Source organism: Priapulus caudatus, unplaced genomic scaffold, assembly GCF_000485595.1.
Source record: "Priapulus caudatus unplaced genomic scaffold, Priapulus_caudatus-5.0.1 Scaffold265, whole genome shotgun sequence".
Lineage (NCBI taxonomy): Eukaryota > Metazoa > Priapulida > Priapulimorpha > Priapulimorphida > Priapulidae > Priapulus > Priapulus caudatus.
In genome coordinates this window covers 57,431-75,731 of record NW_014577326.1, presented here as the reverse complement: position 1 = coordinate 75,731, position 18,301 = coordinate 57,431, and the positions used below count along the sequence as shown (strand labels likewise).

Genomic DNA, 18,301 nt, shown 5'->3' with positions numbered 1-18,301 from the left:
GCAGCGCCGCGGCACCCGGGGTGACCCGGCGGAGGTCGGGGCAGAGGTCGCAGGGTCGTCGGACGTCGATGCGTTGATCTGCAGCGCCGAGAGAGCTGCTGAGTCCGTCGTCGACGCGACGCTGAACACGAACGCGGACGCGAGGCCGGACTCGGCGGGTCTCGAGTCGTACGGCTGGCGCGAGGCCGGACGCGGCAGGTCTCGGCTTGTCCGGGGCGACGAGACGCCATTGGCTTCGCGCAGTCGCGAGCGAGACGAGGCGGCGCGCGGTGCGGACGGCTCACGGAGGTGCCTCGACGACGCAGCGGTGATAGCTGCGGGGGACTCGCAGAGTAGTGTGATGCTGGCAGGTATAGATGACTCACATAGTCGCGTCGGTGGTGAGACACTGTCTTGTACGGAAGACTCACATAGTCGCGTCGGTGGTGAGACGCTGTCTTGTACGGAAGACTCACATAGTCGCGTGGGTGCGTGAGGACACTGTCTTGTACGGAAGACTCACATAGTCGCGTCGGTGGTGAGACACTGTCTTGTACGGAAGACTCACATAGTCGCGTCGGTGGTGAGACACTGTCTTGTACGGAAGACTCACATAGTCGCGTGGGTGGTGAGACGCTGTCTGGGACAGATGACTCGCAGAATAGCGTGGATATTACGACACTGTCCACTACAGAAGACTTGCAGAATAGCGCGAGGCTGTCTGCTATAGCTGACTCACAGTATAGCGAGGGTGGTACGACGTTGTGCGCTACGGAAGACTCACAGAATAGCGTGGGTGGTACGACGTGTGCGCTACGGAAGACTCACAGAATAGCATGGTGGCTACGATGCTGTGGCGTATGGAGCTCACAGAATAGCATGGGTGGTACGCATGCTGTGCGCTATGGAAGACTCACAGAATAGCGTGTGGGTTGGTACGATGCTGTGCGTATGGAAGACTCACAGATAGTGCGGTGGTACGATGCTGTGCGCTATGGATAGCTCACAGAATAGTGGAAGCTGGGCTTGCTATAGCTGATTCACAGAATAGCGTGAGTGGTACGAAGTTGTGCGCTACGGAACACTCACAGAATAGTGAGGGTGGTACGACGCTGTCCACTACAGAAGACTCGCAGAATAGCGTGGGTTGTACGACGTTGTGCGCTACGGAAGACTCACAGTATAGCGTGGGTGGTACGACGTTGTGCGCTACGGAAGACTCACAGAATAGCATGGGTGGTACGATGCTGTGCGCTATGGAAGACTCACAGAATAGTGCGAAGCTGTCTGCTATAGCTGATTCACAGAATAGCGAGGGTGGTACGACGCTGTCCACTACAGAAGACTCGCAGAATAGCGTGGGTTGTACGACGTTGTGCGCTACGGAAGACTCACAGTATAGCGAGGGTGGTACGACGCTGTCTGCTATGGATGAGTCGCATAGTCGCATGGGTGGCGAGACACCATTGTCATCTATGCAGGACTCGCCGATTCGCGAGTGCTTCACGATGCACACTACATGCGAGTCGCAGCTGCTTGAGCCCAGCACGTCCGGCGACACGACGACGCCTCTGTCCACAGCTTTTGCGGACGCGGCCGTCCGACGGACGCGACTTGGCGGCTCGCAGCGACTCCAGCGAGGCGTCCGCGAGCGCGCCGCCGCTCGACAGCGCCCTCTCGTGGACGCTGTGCTCGCCGTCAAGGCTCGACAGCGCCCTCTCCCGGAAGCCGTGGTCGCTGTCGACGCTGTTGATGCTGAAGTTGTGCATCGAGGGCCTCGCGCCGCTTATCACGCTCTCAAAGTCGTCAAAGTCGTCGCCGCCGTCGTCATCGTCGTCATCGTCGTCGGACTCTTCCTCCGCGACGACGCACGGCGCACACTCACCACCGCCGCTGGCGCCCCCTGCCCGCGGATCCGGCGGCGGGGGCTCGCCGCCGGACATGCGGCGGAACGTGCGGCCGACGTTGGAAGCGTAGTTCTTGAACAGCTCCGCGTAGCCGCGCGTGCACGCCTCGTTCGACTCCACCGAGCTCTGACTCGAGCCGCCGGACGCGCACTCGGGGATGCGCAGCAGGTCGCGCTCGGCAGCCGCGGGAGCGCCACTGTGCGCCGCCGCGCTGCCGTCCGGCCGTCGTAGCCGCTGCTCGTGCGCGTCGGCGAACACGTCGTCGTCGTCGTCGTCGTGCGGGAAGCCGCTTGCCTGCTGGTTGAGGTAGGAGCTGACGTAGCTCCACAGCTTGCCGCCGGCAGCGAGCTCGAGCACGAGGAAGATGGCGTTGTCCGTCTCGTAGAAGCGCACGAGCTTGACCATGTGCGGCACCGTCGTCGGCACGATGCTGTAGCTGGACGTCGGCGAGCTGGTCTTGCTCAGCACCTGGAAAAAATGTACCACGGTCTGTGAGAGCTGGCTGGTCTAAACTTCCTCGTAACTTTACGAGACAAAATTCTGTCTAACGGTCTACGAGAAATAGTTCTAGTCCAGGGTAATGTTTTGGACTAATTTTCTTTCTGAAAACGTGCCCCTGTAAGTTAACGCACGCATAGGTTCAAGCGGGGACCGACCATGGACAACTACAGTACATTTTACCTAGCAAACAGCAATTGACGTGGGTGACCCGTGCAGCAATCGTTGTGGCTGGGGGACGAGATCGGACTCGGCATTAGAGCGCGCGCGAATTCCATACCTTCAGCGCAAACGTGCGTTCGCTGGTCGAGTCGAGGACGAGTAGCGCCTTGTCGATGATGCCCAACACTTTGTAGTAGCCCAGCTCTACTGTGGGGCCCTCCAAGAGAGCTGGGCTGTTATCCTCTAGCTGCTGCGGCTGTTGGTACTGTCGTGACGGGGAGGTCTCGCTGTCCTCCTGCACAAAGACATCGTACACGGTGACCACGGTGAATGGCAAAGGAGTGCAATGCGTCGGTGTTTGCGACAAAGTTAATTAGGCTAGACGAGCGCAACGTATGTGACGGAGTAATGAAGCGAGTGAACATCCGAGTTCCTCTGCATTTTTCCACTGCGCATACGTTAAACATGCCTATTTAGCGAGTGAAAATGTGTTTGTGTAGGTAAAGTCCTGTTTCACAAACTACTACCATTTCGAGTGGCTGTGTCTATTATATACATCAGTGTATCGTCATTTTATCAGAGAAGGAAATCCTGCAACCGACACCATTTTGATAGCAACATGTATGAATACAAAAAAAAGCAAAGGCCAGACCAATATAAGACCTTGTGCACTGAATTTGTGGATTATGATGTTTACAATGCAGGCTGTTAGCTGATGGTATAACCTATTGCAGAACATTATGGTGATAGAGTTTTTAACACAGCATACTAAAATGCATTAATTCTGACCTGGCACATGTAACTGAAACAGCTCTAGCCTTTACTGATTCTGTAAAACACAAATAAAAAGCATGCAACAGACGTCACATAGCCGAAACCAAGTGCATGACCACGTGCACAAGATATTATCCTACCTGTATTTAAATGAAAATACTGGTGTCCTGGCCATTATGAACCTCTGCTGACACAGAAACACAACCACATTTGACCAGCAATTCGGCAAATTATTTCTTAGTCGGTTGCATTTGCATACAGACAACAACTCAGTGGAAAGTCCTGCACTATGCCAGTCTAATTTCAACATCACCTGCTTCATTGTGGCGTGAGGGGTAATGAATACTTACTCCCCATCGCTGGTTGTCAGTGTCTGTTGCAGACAAGTGGTTATTATATAGGTCTTCAGCCTTCATCAGATACTGTGCTGTCTTTCTCCTTACTGCTTCTCTCCTGCTTGCATCACCATCGCCTTGGAAATGAGAAAATGGCAGACCAACACTTTTTACGAGCGCATGTGCCGTTTAATTATTCAAGCGACGTGTTCTAATCCAGAAATCATGTATCGGGTCAACGTGCGTAATCTATTCAATTAATCTGAAAATGGCATAATGCTAACGACAATTCTCATTCATTCACCACTGCTAATCTAATGGCAAACCAATGCACGGGAACATTGCTAATGATGCATTAGTGCAGTAATACCTTGCACGCCTTTCAGCAGCAGCGACACTCCCATCTTGTAATATTGGAATGAGAGTCTACACTGGCCGTCTGCCTCATTCTCCTGGGCTAAGCTTATTAGGTTAGCTGCCTCGTAGATGTATGCGCCTAATATTGTTTGAGAAAATCATTACTTGCGCATTCCATTACATAATCAAAATACAGCAAACCTCCATAAACACTTTCAACCTTCAGAATATGAATACCCCCTGCTTTTTACACCTCACGTCACATACCAGATAGCAGACTATTCGTGGAAACAAACATTAAAAATTTATTCTAGTACACTTGAGTGTGTAATTTTATAGGGGTGGCAAAAAACAGACGGATTTTTGATGCATCACCTAAACGTAATACAAGAATGATTCGAAACATTACAAACTGGGTAACATTTTAAAAAAACAGCACACATTACCAAACTACACAAATTTCAACTGGGAATAAAGTGAAATGATCGAATCGATTCGTCGTACTGAATCAACGTTTTCAAGCGCAATTCTCCCGGCAACAATCTCACTCGCTCACCTTTCCCGTTGATATCAAGCACCTCTGGGGACAGCAATGGCTGCGGGGCCGGCGACGTGGGAGTGCGGCAAGGGGTCGATGGCTTGCTGCCTAAGACCCGCTGCGGACTGCGCACCGGTAGAGTCATCGACCCACGGTCGCGCGGCTGAGGGGCAGGGATGCTCGACGATGAAGACGACTCCCTCCACGGCGCGTCGGGAACCCCGCCAGCCTCCTGCATGTCCAGACTGTCGGCGTCGGCAAACTCTCGCGGCGCCTCGGCCTTCGGCGTCTCGACGTCTTCGTACTCGGAGAACGCCTTCGGGAACTGCAGCGCGTCGAGGCGCCGCTGCGGCTCAGGCTTCTCCAGCTGCGCGCAGGCGACCATCGCCGAGAGCAGCCACGCGTTGCTCGCGGCCGCCACGGGTGACGCATCCGCGAGCGGGTCAAACAGTGAGATGTCGGAGCTCGGCAGCGGCGTGCTGAGGCCCGACTCGGACTCGGTGAACGTCGTGAACGAGTTCTCGTCGTCGTCGACGTCGGCGTTGTCGTCGGAGCTCAGACTGAGGTTGTCGGCCGTCTGCCGGTACTGCCAGACGCCGCCGAGCGATGTTAAACTCTCCGCCTGCGCCGCGAGCTCACGTCCGCTGCAAGAGCAGGGTGCGAAATTAACGCGAGTCCGGAGGCAATACTCCCTGATTTACTGTCGGACTCCCTGATTTGACATATGCAGGGGTCCGTGTGACTCCATGAAAATTCTGCTATATACCAACTAGTTCGTTCCAGAGCACGGCCTCGCGATTTTTCCAGCAAATGTCCAAAGAAAATTTGGTAGATGTGCAACTGCATGAATCTTCAAAATAAGCACATGCGTTATTGTTAATATCTTTAGTTTTGAACTTCAGATTGTGGACTCCGTCATTTTGCTGCGACTCCCTCTTTTTGAGGGCAGGGAGTACGTTGGACTCCCCTGTTCCATAGTTAATTTCTACCCCTGCAAGAGCATGAAAAATTGGCATCAACAGTCGACGAGAATCGAAATAAAAAGGCCGTCGTAATCGCTCGCAGTTGTTGCGGTGCTGGTAATGATTTTATTCCATGCAATGCTGAAATGTCACACAGAACGTTTTTTTTACCTCGGTTTCGAGCCCGACTTGGCTACACCACCATCGCACGGATCTCTAGAGGCAGATGCTGAAGATGAGTCAACGCCTGGCGATGCTTCTATCACATGTGTGTCACCCTTTGCAGAAGAATGGTTTTCTTCATGAATGGCGGACGTTTGGCTAGCAACACCATCTTGTATCACAGTCGGCTGCAAAATCTCGTCTCGTAACGCCTTCATCTCTCGGCCAGGATCAAGTGCCACTGCACCCTAAAAGAGGAGAGTGCTAAGAACAGCATTGCCAAAAACAGCACCTTTTTCATTGCAGAAAACCAAGCATTGCACTACTAAACATGTGAATTCGTTATCAGCCTGGAAATACTGTGCCCTACACACCTCGAAAAATTCCAAGAAAGACTTGCTGGTAAACAGCGGATAGTGCTGAGCAATGAATTCCAACATCTGTAATGCACATAGCCGCCTTTCTTCTACCACCTCCTCATCAAAGCGACCTGATGAATAACATGAAACGCCGTTTACATTGTGCACTGCCTGACACCAATTCTATTGCCAAATGTTGGCAAGTAAATTAGTATAGTTATAGGGATGTGTATTTGTACATGCATATCTGTGTATCACGGATGACCAAGTGAAATATTTTATATGTATATTAAGTAATAAAACAATTAAAGGGACAGTAGTCTCTAGGACTTTACTGCATACAGCTGTACTTACTGTATAACAAATCGTCTATACCCACACGTATTTGTTACCAGATACCTAATTTAATTGTTATAATTAATTACACATCAACGCTATGAAATTTGAACGGCGCCATGACACCCGCGACCGTGCTGCCACCCCGAAAAAGTTGCGTATTTGACAATTTATTTTGCACGTTACAGACCGAGGGCTAATCACAAAAGTGCAATTATATTTATACCTAAATGCTATTTAACCGAACGATATTCATTTTAGGGCAAATTTATCCATATTATAAATTAAACTATGTGTCGTTTATAAGATATTACAATCCTTTTGCTTTTAAATTAATAAATAAGAAACACCCTCGGTCTGTAGCCCTTGGCTGGAAAGTGGTTTTGCGCAACTTATCAGATCGTGCGCTTTGAGTGGCGTTGTAATCGTTGCCACCGTCGTTGTAATCAAACTGTAGTCGTTAGTTTTAAAACATTTAAAAAATACATTTCTAATGGTGACTGAACCATGAAACTTTTTATGTAGCGTAATTATAACCTAAATTAGCTGAAAATAACCCTAGAACCTAGAGTAAGCTCTCCCTTTAAATGGATGAGTGCACAAACAACTATGCCTAAATATAAAATGTTCAAAATATTATATATAATTTAAGCAATTGCTAGAAAAGAAAAAATTATATATATCAAAATAATGTAATAACAACAAAATGTCTATCTTACCAAATAGCTTTGCCTTTGCAAACTTGGGAAATTCCCCTTTCAGGTATAGATCTTTATGCAGTGTCGAAAGAACTTTGTGAAGTTTCTTGAAATCATTGTACCTCTTGAACACTACCAACTACAATACAACACAAACAAAAATATATACAATATTATAACATGATTCATATCTGCCAACATTTACAAAATTAATGTTGATGGGAGTTTCTGTTTAAGGTCACATCTTACCGAGTACATTTAATTTGTTTTGTTGGTGGCATGATATCCAATACTTATATAAATAATAAGATCCAGTAAACTTCAGATAGTACTAGATCAAATTTCCATGGCATCAACAGGAACACCAATTCGGATTGTTTTAAAGTGATTACGTCATTGTGAATAGTAAAAGCGAAAATTTTTTCCACTTTTTCAAAAAATGTAAGTGATTCTGTTAACTTTTTATGGTTAAATTACTGCATTATACTTACTATTTTACTATTCCGTTCGATGGGAACAAACACTCATGACTCATACATAGGCCATAGCAAGCATGTCATGATCAATATACCAAATCGCCCAGGTTTTTTGGATTTTTAACTACACTAAAACCTCGTTATACCACCCCCTCGTAATATCGCCAATCTCACTTATCGTCAGGAAAATGCCAATGTACAGATCGTTTGTATCTATTTGTACGTCATTTAGCTTAGTAATACCGCCACTCATTAACCGCCAACTGCCAGCCTTATAGCTATGTACAATCCTATATAAATGCATTGAAAATACACTCGTTAACTTATACCGCCATCGAGTGTTGGTCGGTATCGGCTGTTCAGTTTCTATGGTAACATACACACAGCACATCCACGCGAGTCCTATGTAATAGCAGTAGTATTTAGTGGTATAGTACTAGCGGTAGAGATTCCGCCACCATCATCACTTGATGCTCAGAGGTCAATTCAGACTGTATTGCGATATTTTGAGTCGAACGCATATTCTACTAAATGTGACATTTCTGACGTGTCCCTCCTACAATCGCACATGAATTCACTCATTTCAGAATGTTCTAAACAGAAAATTTTACACTTTTTTTAAGAAAGATTTAACCATGGACTATCAAAATACTATACACAAACTTAAATGTACATGTACATGTGCTAAACTCCGGACAAACGAAAACACTAAAACAAACATGAAACTATAATATTTTTATTTTAATAGTACTTAAATTCAGTTATAAAACAAAGAAATTTTGTTAATATGATTTTTTGTTGTCATTAAAACTTTGTTTATAATCATATCATCTATTTTTATTGGTTTTCTAGCAACTGGGGGGGGGGTATTTAGTGGTAATATCAGACTGCAATTTCTATACCTCGTTATAACGCCGATATTTCCCAAGTCCCGATGGTGGCGGCATAACGAGGTTTTACTTTAGTTGACAAACAATCTTATCAGGTAGGAATTCGAGGATACATTTAGTCCTGTTAGTACTTACTTTTCATGTAAAAAAATTGCAGGGTTCTTGTTAATAGCCGGTAACCGGTTATTTTTACCGCCTATCGCGCAATTTGTTACCGGCTATCAATTTAAGAGAAACTCCCACTAAAGGCGGTAAAATATTTAATCCATATTTGAAAAAACGAAGTTTATTTTAAATACTTCCAACCCAAGACTAACTCTGTGCACGGGCGGGTTTTTCTTTTTATAATAGATACTTAATATCATATATTTTCCTATCTAAAAAACGAAGTTTATTTTAAATACTTCCAACCCAAGACTAACTCTGTGCACGGGCGGGTTTTTCTTTTTATAATAGATACCTAATAATAGGTACTTAATAGCATATATTTTCCTATCTAAACTACCAAATTCTAGAACCCATACCCATCAAAATAGGCTATTTGTGGGTCAAATCATAAATTTTTTCTAATTAATAAAAAATGGTGGTGAAAAAAAACACTTCGCGCCTTCGCCGCTCGCCCTACCGTCCGTGCCGAAAAAACAGTTACCTGCTATTCATTGTCAAATTACCTGCTTTTTCAAAAGTTAACAAGAACCCTGAAATTGCAACAAATTTTTTGACAAATATACGCCACAGAAAATTTGTAACGTAGTCAATTTAATTAATCATACAAGGTGGACAAATTAAACATTCTACAGACAGGGAAAGTTCAATATTTGAGAGAATATTGTACATACCTCAGTAACAGCCTCTGGGAAGCCTCTTGGGAAAACCTGAAGAAGATGAAGTGACCCAACGGCAACAATCTTAACTCATTAAATAAATTTAAGCTGCTGCAACTGTCAAAACACCCAGACTAAAGTCTGGGGTTAAATTGCACGCTCACTAGCTAGTGTTCTCGGCAATTGATTTAAGAAATTGTGATTTTTTTATGCATTAATACATAATGCAGAATTCAAACAGAAATGGTATGCTAGTTTCACTTTTATATTTTTTAAACGTTATTCTCCCATGTTTATTGATGATTTTAAAACCATTGTATTAATTTTGTTGTTTATTCATTACAGTCCGACCTTCTTTATCCGGCCACATCAGAACTGGCACCCGTCCGGATATGGGATTTGGCCGGATATATGAGAGTTATGCTCGAACACAGCATTTCTATGCAGTTCAGTAGGGTTTATGCATGTGATAATGTATTTACTTGTTGCTATGATTATTTGTAACAAACTGTCGTGTTTTATGGCTTATATGAAATGGAAATAAAATGAAATAAAACAGAAATTTTACCGGAGGCATAGCGGACACGAGCGGACAACACACACATGCGCGCGCACGCTCACACGCAAACACACGTATGGTTGGTACTGTACATCGCGCGAGTTTTGAGCGAGATTTTTAGGTGGAAATAAATGAAAAACAAAGAACATTACATACACTGCGAGATCGCGGCCGGTTAATAGAGATTTCCGGATAATGGATGGCCGGATAAAGGAGGTCGGACTGTATATAGAAACTTCTGACTGTTGAACATATTATCAGATCTATTGTATCACGAAAACAACGAGATATTTTGCTATTATGTTATCATTTATTCACGCATTAGCTTGTTGTTCATTATGGAGAATTTTTACAGTTACTTGTTTTGATCTTGCTCTTTTTATTATGGTCATTACTCCATTACTAGTCATCTGTTATCAGGATTCGTATGATTCACTTGCAATCTTATATTTGTAACCTAGCACAATGGCATTGTACACTGTGATTCTAGATTCCTACTAAGGCCAAACAAAAATATACCTTTGGTTCGGGTCACATGGATTGTGAAAATTAGGGTAGGTAGGTAGGTATACTATAACATTTTTTATTTTTTATTTTTTTTCCTGCAAAAACATGGGTAGGCAGGAATAAAAAAAAAATTTCACAAGTTAAATATAGGGTATACAGCTTTAAATGCAAGAGCCACGAGATGCAAATGACTTGCAGTTGCATGTACCATTGCTGCAAGTCCTGACATTGTTTTCAAAATGTGAACACCTGGATAGTAGGGTTAGGAATCGCTCCAAAAACAGAGCTAGATTAATCGTCCCTTTGAACGAGCGAGTAACCGAAGTGTAAATGGCTCTGCGGCCGCGTATAGCACGATAGCATGCGTATACTATATAGTATGCGATCGATCGCGTACATCAAAGCCGGCCGCCGCGCCATACGACTTTCAGGCTATGTTTATGAAGTAGCCGACCCAGGCTCTATACGACTGTTTCACGTTGTAGGAAACGTAGGTACGAACTGTTTCACTTCTCGCCAACGAAGTTCTGTTTATAAATATTTTGGAACTCTCTTTAGGTAAATAAAATGACAAGAGTCGGATATTTGAATATGTATGATCGGCAGGCGGTATCTTTGAATTTTATTTTTTCTTGAAACCCTCTAAAAGTGACCGCAGTCACATATTTTATCACTCAGAAATGTGAAGTCGGGCGGGTGACCCGAACCAAAGGTAATTTTTTGGTCGGCCTAATAATAATTATGCACAAATAATGAAATAAATATCTTTATTAATTTATAAATTAACAATTCTCAATATCTTTGTTTGCATGTCGTCACATAGTGAGAAGCGAGATCTTGTGGCTACAAAGTGGTACGGGGGCCCCGGGGGGCACTCTCCACGGAACTGGGTAGGGGGGTGCCTCGGGGACCTTGAAAACCTGACCCTGTCGCAAACCACTTTGCGCCCTAAAATACACCCTGTCCCAATATACTGCACTAAAAAGTATACCCTGTTGCAATATTGCACATTTCGGTTATGTCCTGTCCTGTCAATATAGGCAGATATTGGTCCAATATCGGCCTGGTGATATTGGCCCAATATTGTTTTGCCAATATTGGGCCGATATTGGACCAATATCTGCCTATATTGAACCAATATGTGCCTATATTGGTCCAATATTGGCCTGATGATATTATTATTGGTCCAGTATTGTTTGAAGTGGCTATATGCCCGGCAGCCGGCATTTAGAAATGTCAAGCGAACTGTATATTCGAATAAGCCCAATTCTCCTAGCTTCGGATCACTGAGCGAACGAACTCGCAATCGACACTTAGAAAATATCAGACGGCTGCCGGGCACGGTCTTTGATTTCCTAAATGCCCAGCAGTTTTAAATTTTTGGTGATTTCTCAAGTAAACAGGAGGGTTAGGGTTAGGGTGCCGGCTGCCGGGAATAAAGCCACAGCAAATATTGTTTTGCCAATATTGGTCCAATATCAGCTTGATGGGTGTGTATCTAGATCAGCAGTGTTGTAGTCGAGTCCGCACCCCCCTCCGTTCTTTGCAAACCCCCCAAAAAATAACTTTCGTGGGCTACTTTTCATTTATCCAGGCCCTCCATATTTCACCTTTCCAGTTTGGTCCCGGCGAGCGTATTTTCAGGCAAGCCACTCAGGGTTGAGAAAGCGCGCCACGGGCCACGTGTGTATGGCCGTGTGCACGCTGGACGCTGCGTACGTGCCTGCTGGCCAGGGGCGACATTGGATTAAAAGTACGGCGTGGGGGGGAGGCGACAGTTGTTTTAGCGTGGTACTAATACACTCTAACAATGTAGAGGGTTGGCATGTTGGCTGGAGCTATGAGAAGGCCGAGAGACAGCCCAAACAATCTCTTTTGGGGAAATTGACAATCGAAGCTGCAGATCTGCGGGAATGACACACGGGTGTGCCGTGGCAGGGAAAATACTATACGTGTGTAATGTTCACTTAGGATTTTCATGGAATTACCTTCTATAATCCTACGGGTCGTTGGTCCTACGGGTTACATAGCACGCTTGCAGCCACACCACGCAACGACACGCACGCACGCGATGCAGCACGCACGCGCACGACATGCACGCGCGTCAGGCACACACGCAAGCACGCCGCAGGTCACAGCCGCACACACGAGGCCAGCGCCCGCACGCGCGCGCAGGCACATCACGCAAGCCCACGCCCGCAGGCACACCGCGCACGCCACTGCACGCACGCACGGCACGCACGCACGAACATCGCACGCACGCACGAGGCAGGCACACACGCAAGCACAGACGCACAGGCATCACAGCGCACACACGTATATACCCGCGGTCGGCGGCGCGTGCCTGATTGAATCAATTAGACGTGAGATAATATTAACATCGCTGCAAGATCTACGATTTACAGCATACGGCTAGCAGAATTAAATGAGTAAACGAATATCAGTACAGCGAAGTCTGTGATGTGATTAGGTGGTCATATAAGCTGAGGCACGTTATCACACTTGCTTCTTTCATACTTGGTGGGCAAATTTTATTTGGAGTGGTGCATCGCATTGCCACATGAGGCTGGCGGATGCAATAAAATTGCACCCTCCCATACTTTCTTCTTCGAGTGCGCATAGTAACTATTATGATGAATAAAAATCGTCGTTATAAAATGCGCGGATATCGGGTTTTCTCCCATCTTGCTTAGTATTATCTACTCTTGACTGAATGCCAATACAAGTACGAGTACACACATGCATGCTTAAAGTGGTAAAACGACTTGACAGATCACACCGTACCATCGAATTCTACCGAGGCCGCTGCGAACCGTGCAAGCGCTTAGCGTGCACTAGGCTAGGCCAGTCGCCAGTCGCGAGCAACGCGACGTGCCAGAGCACGTCATCATAGAGAGCGCAAGGGCCGCCGACCTGAACAATCGATTCCAGGGCGACTTTTTCTTTTGTGGTCGCCCCTCGCAAGTATCTCATGTTTTCGGGGCTCTTCTTGGCTTTCCTTGATCTGCGGGATGGCCCCGTCAGAAAATCGCCCGTGCGTTACCCAGGTTACAGCCGTTAGCCCCCATGGGTATTGGTAGCTGTTACCTCCCTAGAACTGATCGAGAATACCAACGACCTTGATACAAGCTGATATTGCGACCAATATTGGCGAAAACAATTTTTGCTGTGCTTTTATGCCTAGCGCCGAGCAGCCCTTACCCTAGACCTCTCCTGTTTACTGGAGAAATCACAAAAATTTATAACTGGCTGCGTGCATTTAGGAAATTCAAATACCATGCCCGGCACGCCGTCTGATATTTTCAATGTGATCGATGCGGAGTTCGTTCGCTCAGTATCGAGCTAGTTTGAAGAATTGTAAAGGCTTATTTAAAGTCGAAAAAAATAAGATATCAGTAATCGCTCTGGTACAGTTTACTAAATGCCGGCTGCGGCATATAGCCACTTCAGAACATACGTGGACAATTAATCAATATCATCAGGCCAATAATAGATTGACAATATAGCCATCATATTATGAGTTCATATAGTAAGCAAATATTGCGTAAATCCAATTATCGGCCCAATATGTGCCAAAACCTAAATATTGTTAAGAGGGACCACCCATATATTGGCAAAACAATATGGGCGCCAATATCACTCAGGCGATATTGGACCAATATACATTTCCGTCATATTTGGAGCTCGCTGAGTGACATAGGACCTGATTACAACCGGAGAAGGGCTCGAATTGCGTACACACTAATGGGTCAACCCCAGAAGTCGCGACTATACTAGGCTTCGCATATGTGGCCCTCAGTATATTGCCGACGGGTGTAGTTTCAGGGCGGCTAAAGATTGCGGAAAGTGGTTGTTGCAAGACACCGTAGGCTTGTTCATAGGTCCCTTGAGGCAGCCCCCTCTACCCACGTGTGTCGCGTTGATGGAGTCCGAGGTTAGGCCGACTCGCGCGGTTATTGGATCTCTCCTCCCGTACATGACTTTGATAGCTCACAATAATACTCGCGCATTCTCTTAATAAGTGTCGACGACATGCAAACAATAAGAGTATTGAGTTTACTTGTTCAGATCTTTTGTTTATAAATAAGGTAAATAAGTGCATTAGCTATGATTGTTTCTACTCCTCAATGATCTCATACGTCGCCATCGAAATTAATATCGAGATTTATTATTAGGGGCCGACCACACCAATTACCTGGGTTGCGTTCGGGTCATCCCGCCGTACTATCCAAATTTTGAGCTGTTACGGAATAGTAAAAAGTTTGTGACAATACTATACCTCGTTATGCACCCGCACTGGGTTCACTTTTAGAGGTTTTCATATGAACACTATGTCATCTATCTTTCTGCGTGTGGTACTACATTCTGTTAAACACGGACTTACCCGAGTGTCTTAGATTTTTATTATTATAGTCTTATGCGACGCGGTTAAAATCGAAGTATATAATAGATAAATTCTCCTTCTGAACTTTTGAATAAAGTTAGAACGTTTCCCTGCTCTGGTTAGTAATTAGCGGTGTCTTACTTATATTGAAAGTATGGGTCCTCCACGCTGTGTATGATTATGTCTCTTAAGTACTTGACTACGTCTATTACCATTAACTGCCGCGTGGGCTATAGAGCACCCATGGGGCAGCGATGGACCAACTTCTCCAGGCCATGTCAGCGGGAACTATGTTTATTTCTCGCTATCATAAGAATGTGTTGTCGGCTGTGGCTTGTTCGGTTGGGACAAATACATTGTATTGTTGTGTCAACAAAAAATATATTAGTAAATGTATAGCTCAATTGTTCTTTTTTTATCTTCATTGAACGAATGAATAATATAAATGTATTATACCAATCATCTTTGAATGTTATAATCTTGTTACTAGACAGCAACCATATTATATTGTTCCACATAAATCCCCTAACGCTATCGTCCCTCACCCCTCCTGCAAATCACAGGCACTGAGTTGTTTTGTTATAACTTTTAAAGCGCAGACAACCTCGTTATCGCCTGATGCGCCAGCCTCGATCTTGGGCGACCAGTTGGGAAACTTATTCCGGGCCGTCAAGGAAAGGGTGATAACCGTATTGGGTGTTCGCAAATTCCAATAATAGAAATTGCAGTCCTGATTATTACCAACTAAATTACCCCTTTTCGCCACAGTTAGCATAAGATACCAGCAGACAAGATACACAATATTACCAAGCATGAGATTAGATGTTAGGGTCTTTACAATAATTTCAAAGGTGTAGTCCGGCTCTTATTAACTGTGAAACTTAACAACATTCCGGGAATAAAGATTTCAGCTATTATATTGATACCAAGACGTTATTTTCTAATTTGGGTATATTCTGAGGTGATATCTAGAGATTGTTAAGTACTATTAAAATAAAAATATTATAGTTTCAGTGCCTTATGTTTCAGTGTTTTCGTAATGCCTTGCTCCGGTGAGGTTTCTAGCCACACAGCCGTTTTATAGCATGCTAAGCGGACTTTAAGAGTGTGTTTGATGTATATAGGATAATGTCGGTGCGATAATAGTTCCATGGTGACCTGTATAGAATCTCTTGAATCAAAAAAAATGTGGTAAAGATTTTTGTGCTGTTGTAGAACATTCTGTTCACTCGGAATGCCTCTATAGCTGTAAATTCATGGATGTTGCGATATTTGCGCCCTAATGGTCAGCGGACACGGTGTCATGCAGTTATATCAGCTCGATCCAGAATTTAGGTATATAGAATATTAGGCAGGTATTACTCGAGCTTCAATAAAAATTATCGCCCATATACTAAGTCCCTTTAATTGACCTCGTGATGCATTCAAGTGATGATGGATGGCCGGATCCAGTCTTACTGCATAAGTACACTGTATATCATCTAAAATAACGTTAATCGCTTTGATGTAGATTATTTGACTCTTGTCTCTCATGTGAAAGTGTGATATGGGCTGTGGTGATATGCATTTCCATGAGAAACTGAACAGTTTCCAATGACTTACAGCTTACCAACTACTTCTTGATGCCGCAGCTAATAAAGTTAGCTTTAACTCGAGTGTATTTTCAATTTGCAAATTATTATATAGGGATGTGTACAATGTATTAAGGCTGGGGCAGCGTTGTGGAATCTTGTCTCACTACGTAGTTATAGATTGATGTGGCAGCCTTAGCGTGAGATACTATAAGCGCTTAAATGACGTAACAATAGATGACATAAAACTTATCAATAGTAAACGTAAATAATATTGGCTCATTTATGCTTGACACGTACATAATAGGAGAGGCATTTGGCTGAGTATTCTACATAGAGGATCTAGGTTGTCCCCGGGTACTTGCAGGAACGTACCTGTCCGGGTGCGGTCTGGGGTTGGTACCGGACGTTAACTAACTCGAACCACTATTTGTATGGTAGGTAGGTTAGGGTTTAGTGGGAGGTTGTAGGTCGATCCGCTAGACTCTTATGGAGTAGCGATGTACGGTCCGGCATATTTAGTTAATACCAAGGTTAGTTCCGGGTAGACCGGACGTATCCAGGGTACGCGCGGCAGTTACCCCGGAGGACTAACCCTCTCGAAAGTCAGAAGTGCGGATTGAGATAGTTAGTGTAGTTAACAAATCCAAAAAGCTGCTGGAACACTATATATGGTATATAATATGTGAATCTATGACATGATTTGTATGGCCTATGTATGAGTCATGAGTGTTTTTCCATCGTAAGTCGGAATAGTAAATGGGTACATTCGTAAATAAATGCCTCATTGTCTCTCATAATGACCAATATAATATAGAAGTTATCGACGATTATCACTGTGAGCATTGTTCTGAAAAGTGGAATATAGAATAAAGATGTTTCTGGCTGTAGTTTTTTCTCACTTCACAATGACGTAATACATGCCTTCTGATCAGCCAACCACTAGTCCGGAGACCTCTGGTGTTCCTGTGATCATGCCATGGAAATCTTGAGCACCAGGTCTAGTACTTTTTATCTTGGTTGATGTGTACGCCCTGGATCGTTATTCATTCCTCCATATAATATATATAGCTAATATTGAATAGTATAATGCAATGAACACTCAATCAATATACATGGACTTTTTGAAAAGTTATGTCACTGTCTGCGGAATCAGGAAATACAGAATGTCGAAAACGGCCTTAAACAGCGAGAGCTACCCTATCAGTTTATTAAATGTTTTTGCTTTTGAGAGATTGGTGGCTGATGCAATGAAGGTACACATGTTTTTTTATAAGGCTGTGATTGGTTAGTATATTTGATATTTTGTTAGTTCGTTGCTATATAATGTGTAGTGAGTTGTATGGTGTCTCCCCGTAAGAGAGGAAGGGGTACATTATGTGAACAGTTTTCAAAAGAAGACATATATAAAGTACATTAAGAGTAATAATCCCATGGGTTCGGACATGCGGGTGGTGAACAGTAAGGACAGAGAGTCCGGCTTAGGTACCTGACTTAATAGGGGAACTTTCCAAGTGTGGGCGAAATGGCACAAGCCTATTATGGTAAGATAGAACATTTTGGTTGTTTTACATTATTTTATATATATTATTTTTTTCTTTTTCTAGGCAATTGCTTAACAGATATGCTCAGAATACATAACTTAAGTTGCGCTATTTGAACATTTCTATATAGACTGATTTAGGGCTATATAGCAGTTGTGTGTGTATTTGTTGCACCTCTCCATTTTATAATTGGCGAGAGACTTTGTGAGTTTCTCAATAGGTATCTAGCGTTTTAGTATTTTTACTCAGCTAAATTATGGATATATAAGCGATCAAAGTCTAAGTACATTCACGCTAACATAATAAGATTTCTTATCAAGGTCCTTCAAGTCAATTTTGAGAGGTACCGTACGTATAGACCATACTTCTTTTATAATTTTAATGTTTTTAATAACTCATATGTACAGCTAATCCAGATGAATTTCTATGTTTAGTGATATAACTATTTATATCAAACGCAGCACGACTATTAATGTATA

The 18,301-nt window shown here is 44.2% G+C and overlaps 1 protein-coding gene across 1 annotated transcript in view; it reads right to left on the bottom strand.

The window, feature by feature from the left end:
• Window positions 1–822: 822 nt before the first annotated feature.
• LOC106808279 overlaps window positions 823–18,301 on the bottom strand; it is a 27,430-nt gene continuing 9,951 nt past the window's right edge. Inside the window, exons 2-12 of the mRNA XM_014810925.1 lie at window positions 9,273–9,308; window positions 7,089–7,206; window positions 6,049–6,164; window positions 5,684–5,922; window positions 4,569–5,194; window positions 4,026–4,151; window positions 3,671–3,792; window positions 2,665–2,841; window positions 1,559–2,354; window positions 1,159–1,314; window positions 823–830 (exon numbers count right to left, since the gene is read on the bottom strand). Of these exons, the coding sequence (XP_014666411.1) occupies window positions 823–830; window positions 1,159–1,314; window positions 1,559–2,354; window positions 2,665–2,841; window positions 3,671–3,792; window positions 4,026–4,151; window positions 4,569–5,194; window positions 5,684–5,922; window positions 6,049–6,114 (2,316 nt within the window). The 5' untranslated portion in view covers window positions 6,115–6,164; window positions 7,089–7,206; window positions 9,273–9,308. The remainder of the gene's footprint in view (window positions 831–1,158; window positions 1,315–1,558; window positions 2,355–2,664; window positions 2,842–3,670; window positions 3,793–4,025; window positions 4,152–4,568; window positions 5,195–5,683; window positions 5,923–6,048; window positions 6,165–7,088; window positions 7,207–9,272; window positions 9,309–18,301) is intronic.